This window comes from Sesamum indicum, linkage group LG8, assembly GCF_026168435.1.
Source record: "Sesamum indicum cultivar Baizhima isolate 11 linkage group LG8, ASM2616843v1, whole genome shotgun sequence".
Lineage (NCBI taxonomy): Eukaryota > Viridiplantae > Streptophyta > Magnoliopsida > Lamiales > Pedaliaceae > Sesamum > Sesamum indicum.
The window spans coordinates 22,697,945-22,707,425 of record NC_142664.1 but is presented as its reverse complement, the minus strand read 5'-3'; the positions used below and the strand labels follow the sequence as shown (position 1 = coordinate 22,707,425).

The window sequence follows — 9,481 nt, the reverse complement described above, 5'->3', positions numbered from 1 at the left end:
ATTAAAAGAAATTTTGAAAACACAAAAATATAAGTTTAATTAGATTAAACTTTAAGGAAGAAGCTATAATTATTTGGAGAAAACAAAAGAAAAAGAAAAAGGACATTATCTAGAAAAGAAAGAGAAAAAGAAAAAGATGGTGGTGCCAGCTCAGCAAAAAGGTAAAGATATTTTACGAGTGGTCCCACTCCGTACATCCTCCAAACACAATTCCAAAATTAGACTTTGAAAAAAAAAGAAAGGGAAAAAGGAGAATATGTTATTAATTCTGCCACTCTGTTGATGAATGGATGTGTGTGTGTGTGTATATATATGTAATGTACTTCTTCCCTCTTTCGTTGCTGCAATCTCTGCAACTAACACTCAATCTTCCACATAAGATGCTAGTTTGAACTAACCCACCAAATCTTGGATCTTCCGCTTTCTATATATACATAGATTTTCAACAATTTTCTACTCTATCACTGCACATGTCCCTCCATTTTCCTTTCTTGTTTTGGAATTTCAAGAATTCAATCCTCGAATTTCCGGAGTCTACTCTGTAGTCCATCAATCAAGATTTGCATTTCTGGGTTCTGGGAAGCTGTTTCCTTGATGGTGACTTGCGATTTTTGTGGTGAACGGCCGGCCATACTCTACTGCCGTGCGGACAGCGCCAAGCTATGCTTGTCCTGTGACCAGCACGTCCACTCAGCCAACGCCCTCGCCAAGAAGCACCTGCGTTCCCAGATCTGCGACAACTGCGCCGCCGAGCCGGCCTCCATCAGATGCGCCACCGACGGGCTTGTTCTCTGCCAGGAGTGTGATTGGGATGCGCATGGCAGCTGCGCGGTGTCATCTGCGCACGATCGGTCCCCTGTTGAGGGATTCTCGGGGTGCCCATCGGCCTTCGATTTGGCGTCGGCTTGGGGTTTGGAGATTGAGGAGAAGAAAACGACGTCGTATGAATGGGGAGGGTTGCTGGAGGAGCTGATGGTGCCGAATGCCAGTTCGGTGATTTATTCTAATTATGGGGGTGAATTGGTGAAGAAGAAGAGCCCCAACTGTGGGAAGCAGAAGCAGGTTATTCTGAAGCAGTTGTTGGAGTTGTTGGCGGATAGTGGCGGCGCTGGCGGTGGTAGCGGGGAGGAGGTAGGACCGCCGACTCCAAGCAGCGCCCGGCCGCAGGAGAATATGTGTGGACAGTATGAGGAGCAACCGCAAGAACAGAAGCAGCAGGGTGGAGGATTTACGTCATTGCTAATGATGCAGACTTTGGAGAATTCGAAAGAGGAAAGCAACATGTTGTGGAACACCAGGACATGTGATCACAGCGCACAGGTAGATTCGATCTGCTCTTGGCTGCTGCATTTTCACATATGCTATAAATTCTTTGTGGTCTTTTTCCTTTTCGATACAAAAGCTGAAAACAGATTCTGGGAAGATGTCTATCTTTTGTATGAACTCTTTTTCCTGAATTCTTGTCTTAATGCTTTATGCATATCTGAACAATGATATTGAAGGAATAATGTGTAACTTGTGGGGTATTACTTGATATCTTAATGGTGTTATAATGTTGTCTACGGGCACTTTCTAGTATATCGGCATCACTTTTTGGATGCTTGTAATTGAAAGGTTTGAACTGGAAGTTGCAGAAATCCCATTCGCGTTTGAGGAAAAGGTTATATGAACTCCCATTCTCAATTTATTTATATCTGTTCTTTAGTTGTTTTTAGGATTTGGGGATGTATAGCATTTGTTGTTGTCTGGTGTTGTTATTAGGGAGGTCTATTGTTATATTATCTATGGCTTTTCTGACTGTGTCCGCAAACACAATACCCCGGAAGATACTTGGGGTATTGTGTACATTGCTAATTCAATATCCCTGTTAGTTTCATCTTCCTTGTTACTCCTTTAGATGTTCATACCTGTAACTGATGATTTTGATGTATTCCATCACTTCCCAAAGTTAGTCTTATACTTTTTGATGAGTACTTAGTTCCTACTTCTTCTTGAGCTTGTACTATTTGTTTTGTATTAAACTTAGTGTCTGACAGACTGTATGTGATAACATTCTCAATGATGTTAAGCTAGAAAATCATGTGAGGACATAATTTTGTTCCCAAAAATGAAGTAAATTTTCAAGAAAGTACGTATTTTGAGAAACTGATGGATCTCAATACTGCTTCCTGAAGCACAATCTCACCCGTCTTAATTTTCATATGTGCTGCTTTATAGGCCTTTTGTTCTCTGCTGATATCTCTGTTGCATTGGATTTTGCAGATATGGGACTTCAATCTGGGACAATTGAGGGGCCATGAGGAGTCCAGCCCCCTAGAGCTAGAATATGATGGCAGTGACATGGTGTACACTGTGAAAAATTATGGAGAACTACTGAAAGAAGCATCCGGTGCAAAGAGAATAAGGGTGGACCTCTCTGGAGCGAACTGCTCAATTGCACATGAGGATATGATTCCCTTTAGTGTAAGCATTTCTTCTATGGCCATCTCTTATCTATCTCAAGTAATTCTTCCCATTAGTGCTTCATGTTGTGATTAACTTATGCAAGTTGTAGCCCGACAAGTCGACTCTTTCATATATTTAATGAAGGAGACTGGAACTTATGGCCCAAACTGCTACCCGCCAATGTCTTTTTGCATTCTGGATGACGATGGGTCGATTGGAACTTGAAGAATTAGACTCCATTTCCATCTTCACTCTATTAATATATTCCATCTTTACCTATCCAAGATTACTCTTCCTATGTCCTGAAGTTAGCAATTCCTATATGCTTTCGAAGACACATCCCAAAATAACTTTCATTTCCTAAAACAGAATTTTATTCTCAAAAGTCTCATCTCATTTGAAATAGAGATCACTACCTTTAAGGATAGTATGGAATTACCATTTTTTTTAATTATGATTTCAACTGTCACCTACAACACCTTTTCCAGTCAAAGTAGGAGGTTTCATTTGGATATGGAGGGAGAATGTTTTTCTGTTTAGCATCCTAATTTCTATACATGAAACAAAATGTTGGTAACCTATTAGGTTATTAGTATTTCGGTTTTCCATATTTTCCAGCACACTTTATGAGGTGACTGATTATGCATACATTTCTTGACAACATGCTATCTTAAAATACATAAATATATTATGATGTATGCTATTTTATGTTGAACTAGTCCAACTTGTTTAAAAAACTTATTTATGATTTGATCTTAAAAGGAATTTTCTTTACATGTTGATTTATTTGTTAGTGAGACATTCCTTGCTACACAAAATGTTTTAAATGCCAGATTATGTTAGAAGTTGCCTAATGTTTTTGCATAATTGCAGAGCATTTATGTTCGATTTAAGTCAAAGGTTGAGCATGAGAAGAATAATATTGGGTTTCAAACCTTTACTAACCAAACTAAAATGCATGACAAGAAACAGAGTGTTGTGCGCAGCTTGTGCATGATTATAAATTTGGTAAAAGGAAAGTGGAAATGTGAACGGAATACACCTGTTTTACATAGGTAAATGTCTAAATAAGTTGTGCAGGAAATTTGTTGCTCAAGAGTTCACTTGTACAAGTATCTTTTCCTTGGATCTGACATGGCTATGGAGTATGGGTGTGCCAAATATTAATTCCTTGAACTCCTAAAACTTTTAATAGATGGGTAATTGGGAAAACGTGAGCCATTTGTTTGCCTTTATTCCCATTTCTCAGGTAAACTGATGTCTGATATTGTCATAACTTTTCTTCTGTACATTCAAATTAGTTCAATAAATTGTCATAGGAATGAAATGTGTTCATCATACATTCAAACTTAAAAGATATGGAGATTTAACTCTTACCTTGTCCAAGTTTCTTTTCTCCTCAAGGTTATGCCTCTGTTTCTTAACATATTCATGGGATCTAAAACTAAACTGGTGCAAAGAGTTCACTAAGATGATATATATATATATATATATATTTTTATGTGAAGTAAAAAGCTAAAATGCTAATTATACATTGTCTTGCATTTCTTTGTTCTTGCTGCTTACAATTTTGGAGATCAAACTTCTGTGAATTCCTGGAAATGCAGAGTGCCTCAAATAACAGAACACCAAGTCAGGGGCCTGCGACATCCGAAAGCAACAATTTACCTGTCTCAAGGCCGTCATCATGTTCGGGTTTTAGTAAACCCTCAAAAGATTTCCAGTTCATGGATCAGTCCATTTTAATGAAAAGTGAAAGTGTGGCGGCTGCAATGACAAAGGCTGACATTGAGCTGCTGGCAAAAAATAGAGGCAACGCGATGCAACGTTACAAGGAAAAGAAGAAAACACGGAGGTATCTACTTTCTCCTGATTTCCTTTCACCATATGCTTTATGGATATCTTTTTCCCCCCAATGAAGTCTCTATGCACTTTTCATCGGTCATGGCATGATACTTATTCCAGATATGACAAGCATATACGGTATGAATCAAGAAAAGCAAGAGCTGATACTAGGAAGCGAGTCAAGGGCCGATTTGTTAAAGCTAGTGAAGCTGTGACCGGATGAGTAGAGCGAGCTGGTTGTCTCTATATGTACATACTACATACTCGTTACTTTCAGTTTATATGTATAATTTCATGCAGCAACTCTCTCTTTTGAACAAAATGTTGTGTGGTTTATCTTGTTGCATTTTGTTCTGATAATTTATCGTGCCAAATTATAGAAAGTTAATGTGCAGTTAGCATTGTACTGAGTTATGGGCATGATGATGTGAGAGCTTAGCAATCTTATTGATAAGAACTCGGTTCCAGTTAGGTGATGGAACGTATTGTAGTTCTGAACGATCTTTTTTGAGACAAGAAGATTAAGCTAATTACTTACACGTTTCTTTCCACTTTACCCTTACATGTACATTTCTATATGAATCCGTGATAAAATTCTGTCGAAGCCCAGGTCATAAAGACGAACGAAGATGACTTCTCTGTGTACCCATACCTTCCACAACGCCAAGAATTAAACAAACTTAATCCAGCCGTGGCTTGCCATCAGTATGGTGTGGTCCCGATTGCCAAATTCACATGAATCCCATTGTACCAAAATGTTAATGCGACAGCGAATTGTGTGCCAATCTCGTGGGTTCATGTTATCTATCTATCTACCCTCACCCCTTAAATTTGTCACACATCTTGTGCTGTTCCCCGCCTCAACACTACCCTACTCTGTGGGAAACAACGTCATTTTGAAATTTTGAGCAGGAATCCGAAAAAGATAACTTCATTTTTAATCAACGGTTACTGAAGGGATATTTATATTTTTTGCTCTTTGTGATCACTTTATTGATTGACCGGAGGTGTCAGTGTAATTATAAATGATGAAGTAGTTTGCGTAAATTTTCCTATATACCAATACATGTCAGTGTAATTATCATGTTTTTAGATGATCGAAGTGGATAGTGGTTCTCAACTTGTGAATGAATATTATAAACGATTCCAACCAAAAAAAAAAAATAGTACAAAAAGACATTATTGTTAGTAGTTAGCTTGAAAGTTTGAAACTCTTGCCCTCAACAAATTAGTGTAAATGAACCACCCAAAAGCCATAAGTATCTTTACAAGCTTTTCATGTGTTATGGGAGTTGGGAAACTTGTGATTAAAACTCTCCTCCCCTCCCTCATGTGACTGCTTTTAAAGCCATGTCTCAGAAAATCAAATACACCGTTCTCTCATTCAATTCATATGCACGCCATCGTCAGTACTGTCTCGTACAGAGGTCATTGCATTCTCCAACCATGATTCTTGAACAAGAAACCTAAACTATGAAGGACTTGTCATTGTTTCTTCTCAAGAACTCATTTGGAGCCAAGATGAGAAAGGGTTTCAGAAACTTCTGCAATGGAGAAGCCTCAACGTCGACTCTCCACCAGCAAAAACTCGACCACCTGGGCACGGGACAACGACAACGATCGTTCGTCGACTCCCCCTCCAGAGAACGGCCGCCCACGTTGGAGGAGATGATCTTGCAGTTAGAAATGGAGGAGAAGATGGCCAGGAAGGAGGAGTACAAAGGAGTCGAGCACAGGATGTCGTGCGTGAACAGCTCCGACATCCTGAGAACCGCAAGAACCGCCTTGAATCAGTACCCTCGATTTTCCCTCGACGGGAAGGACGCCATGTACCGGTCTTCGTTCACGAACTTGGCCCCTCTCAGAGTTAAGAACTACGAGTTGGGAGCAGAAAAGAGATCATCATCATCATCGTTTCCTGCTGTGGTCGGCGGGGAGAGTGTGATTTGGTGCAAACCAGGGGTGGTAGGGAGGCTGATGGGGCTTGATGCCATCCCAATTCCTTTGAACAGCCATTACAGACGGGAAAGGCTCAGAGCCATCATAAACAGGCAGAATCTGCGCAAGAGAGAGCAAGTGGAGAAGAGGAGAGTGGTGGGATCTTGCTCCAGAACCGGATATTGCGTCATGAAGCCTGTCGAGATGGAAATCCCGAATGGTGAAGCGGGCTGGCCGATGAGACGTTTTCTCTAGTAACTATTGCACGTAGATTTATGTCATATTGTATGTGACTCCTGTTTTAATAATATAATTATATTTTTTAATTTAAAAAAAAATCATATCGATATCAACGATGTGTGATAAATAATTAGATAAAATATCTAGAAGAATGAATCAACTTCTTTTTGCTAGGTTTTTTGATTGTTTGTATTGATTTCTAAATTATTCATCTTATCTTTGGTCTTGTTATTGATCTTGAAATTATTTGTTCTAGTAATTAATGGTTGATGGATGTGGTAGCATTGATGATATATTTGATTAAATTCTGGTCAAGATAGTAGCTCAGCAAATTAGATGTACGATATACACAAATTATTAGAATCACTTTTGGATCAAATTAGTCCAAAATCATCAAGATAGAAGTTGAACAAATCAAATCAAGGTAGCTAGTATAGTATTAATAGACCAGAGTACATCAATCCAATGTATGTATTTCGGAAAGTGGACCTAAATAGTACAAAATCGTTTGAACAATAATTCTAAGTCAAATGAAGTTTTGCATTGAGGGTGACAGTAAAGTTGAATATAGCTGACCAGAGCATATTAGTCTAACACAATTTAAGAAGTAGACCCCAATTTCTGCGTATACAATTTAGTTTGTATCTCTTTTTTTCTTTTTTAAGGAAAAAACCAAATAATAATATATACCCATAATAATGAAAGTGTACAAAATTGTAGGGGTGGGCAACAGATCTGGTACCCGATATGTTGGATAATGTAAAAACGGACCCAATCCTAAATTGATTAAATGGTGTACGCCTCAGATTCGAGTATTCGTTTAGTCCAGTTAGGGTATTTGAAGAAGCATGTAAGTCTATTTTCATTTCCAATGCTTCAATAGAAAGCAAGGTAAAAGTATATACTTGGGAAAAAAATGGGTCTTTTAATTTTGTTCTCAATTAATTTTGATCCATTGAGTATTATCGTAATCAATTTTTTATCATTAATTTACAAAAATGCATAAATTTGGTTCAATATAGGATTTCTGCTCAATTTTTTGCCGAAATCTGCCATGTGTCATGTAGCGATAATCTGACATGAACTTGAATGATTGAAAAATTCTTTTGCACATGGGATTTGACCCTTAGTCAATTAAAATAGCATTTAAACCCTTCACCATTTATCTCAACTATCCAATATAATCTATGTATCTAGAATATTTCGATATAGATTGATAATATATTTAATGTATTAAATATTGTTAAACATATTATGTTAATATAAATGATTATGCAAATATCTAAATAGTAGCACATTATTCTGTAAAATACATAGATATATTTTTTCTACTAACACATCTATTAATTTTATAAAGGTCTATAGATATTTGAAAACATACAATATAATAATAAATTTATAAAATAAATAATTATGTAAAATATATTAAATTTTAGCATTAAAAAGTAATACATTATTTATTAAAATACATAATATATATTGTCTATTAACATATTTATTAATTTAAAACAGATTTGTAAATATTTCTAAACATACAATATACAATAATAAATTTATAAAATAATATATAAATATAAGCATTAAAAACAATATATTTTCAAGTACATAAATATATTTTTCTGCTAAAATCTCAATATTTTTAGGTTTAACTTTTTTATCAAAACAAATAATATAATATATTAGTTGTTTAAAAATATTTAATATATTTTAATATTGTTATCGATTTATATTGAAATACTTCTACATATATATAGGTTATACAACATAATTGAGCTTATAATACTCGTTATAGCATAAGTGGTAAAGGTCAAACCCCATGAATTACAAAATTTTTTAATTATTTAAGTGCACGTCACATCATCAACTTCATTGCTTAGGTGGAAATTCCAGCGGACACGTGATAGATTCCAGCAAAAATTGAGCAAAAATCCTAAATTGGATCAAATTTACATATTTTTGCAAATTAATAGTAAAAAGCTGATAATGATAATGACCAAAATTAATCGAAGACAAAATTAAAGGACCAAATTTATTTTCCCCTCATAAAATATTTTGAGGATGAATAGTAATTCCCCTCCAATATACATCTGAAGACTGAGGCAATTTCATCAATTTGTAACCCAAGGACATTGCCACTGCTTGACAAAATCTGTACAAAGAACTTCAAGTTGCAATATCCTACATAACTAAAATACCTTCCAAAGTTTTACATACATCTGACCTTAAATTGGACAACAGAAAGTAGGAGAACAATGCAAGAATTTCCTAAGCAAAATAGCATCAGCACCTATGGACAATGAAACAAAAGTTGAAGCAACACAATGAACAATAGATACAATGAAAGAAAAGTTAAAGAAGCACAATGAACAAAAGAAGCACTTTGTTCCTGGACAAATAAAAGCAAGAAAATATACTTCTTATGAACAAATAATTAAACATGTAGAATATAAGGGGACTATACGTAATTGAACAATAATCAAAATATATGAAAAATAAAAAAGTATTTTGTCAAAAATTTACAAGAAGTAGCACCATTAAATGTTAATAATTGTTGAATCAACTCTCAATTTAGTTAACTCTACAATAAAATAGAAAATAGTTAGACAAGTAGATATTAGAGCATACGGAATCGAACAATAATCAAAATACAAGAACAAATAAAAAAGTTCCTTTCTCAACCATTCACTCAAATCCTCTTCAATGCTAAATTGGTTTGGAATCTTCCGAAGCCAATCTTGAGTGCAAATAAGTGCTTGAACTATTTTAGTAAACAAAGAGCTCATAAAAGTATCAAGAACATGACTACAGGTACTAAATGCGGATTCTGAAGCAACAGTTGAGACCAGAACTGCCAATACATCCCGAACTATTTTTGAGATAATTGGAAACTTTTGAGTGTTTACTTTCCACCAATTTAGTATATCAAATTTTTCTCTATGTACTTCAATATCTTCACGATATATTTCTCTAATTCTGATTTCACGCATATAAATATTATTTGGCCCATGACTCA

At 35.8% G+C, this 9,481-nt stretch overlaps 2 protein-coding genes across 2 annotated transcripts; both read left to right on the top strand.

The window, feature by feature from the left end:
- Nucleotides 1-277: 277 nt before the first annotated feature.
- Nucleotides 278-4,829, top strand: LOC105168461 (zinc finger protein CONSTANS-LIKE 15). Its single transcript, XM_011088552.3, has 4 exons — nucleotides 278-1,320; nucleotides 2,263-2,463; nucleotides 4,053-4,300; nucleotides 4,411-4,829. Exons 1-4 carry the CDS (start codon nucleotides 595-597, stop codon nucleotides 4,511-4,513), a joined length of 1,278 nt encoding a protein of 425 aa, XP_011086854.3. The 5' UTR covers nucleotides 278-594; the 3' UTR covers nucleotides 4,514-4,829.
- A 641-nt stretch (nucleotides 4,830-5,470) lies between these two features.
- On the top strand, nucleotides 5,471-6,759 carry LOC110012467 (uncharacterized). Its single transcript, XM_020696309.2, has one exon. The coding sequence runs from the start codon at nucleotides 5,764-5,766 to the stop codon at nucleotides 6,481-6,483; it is 720 nt and encodes a 239-aa protein (XP_020551968.2). The 5' UTR covers nucleotides 5,471-5,763; the 3' UTR covers nucleotides 6,484-6,759.
- The last annotated feature ends 2,722 nt before the right edge of the window (nucleotides 6,760-9,481 follow it).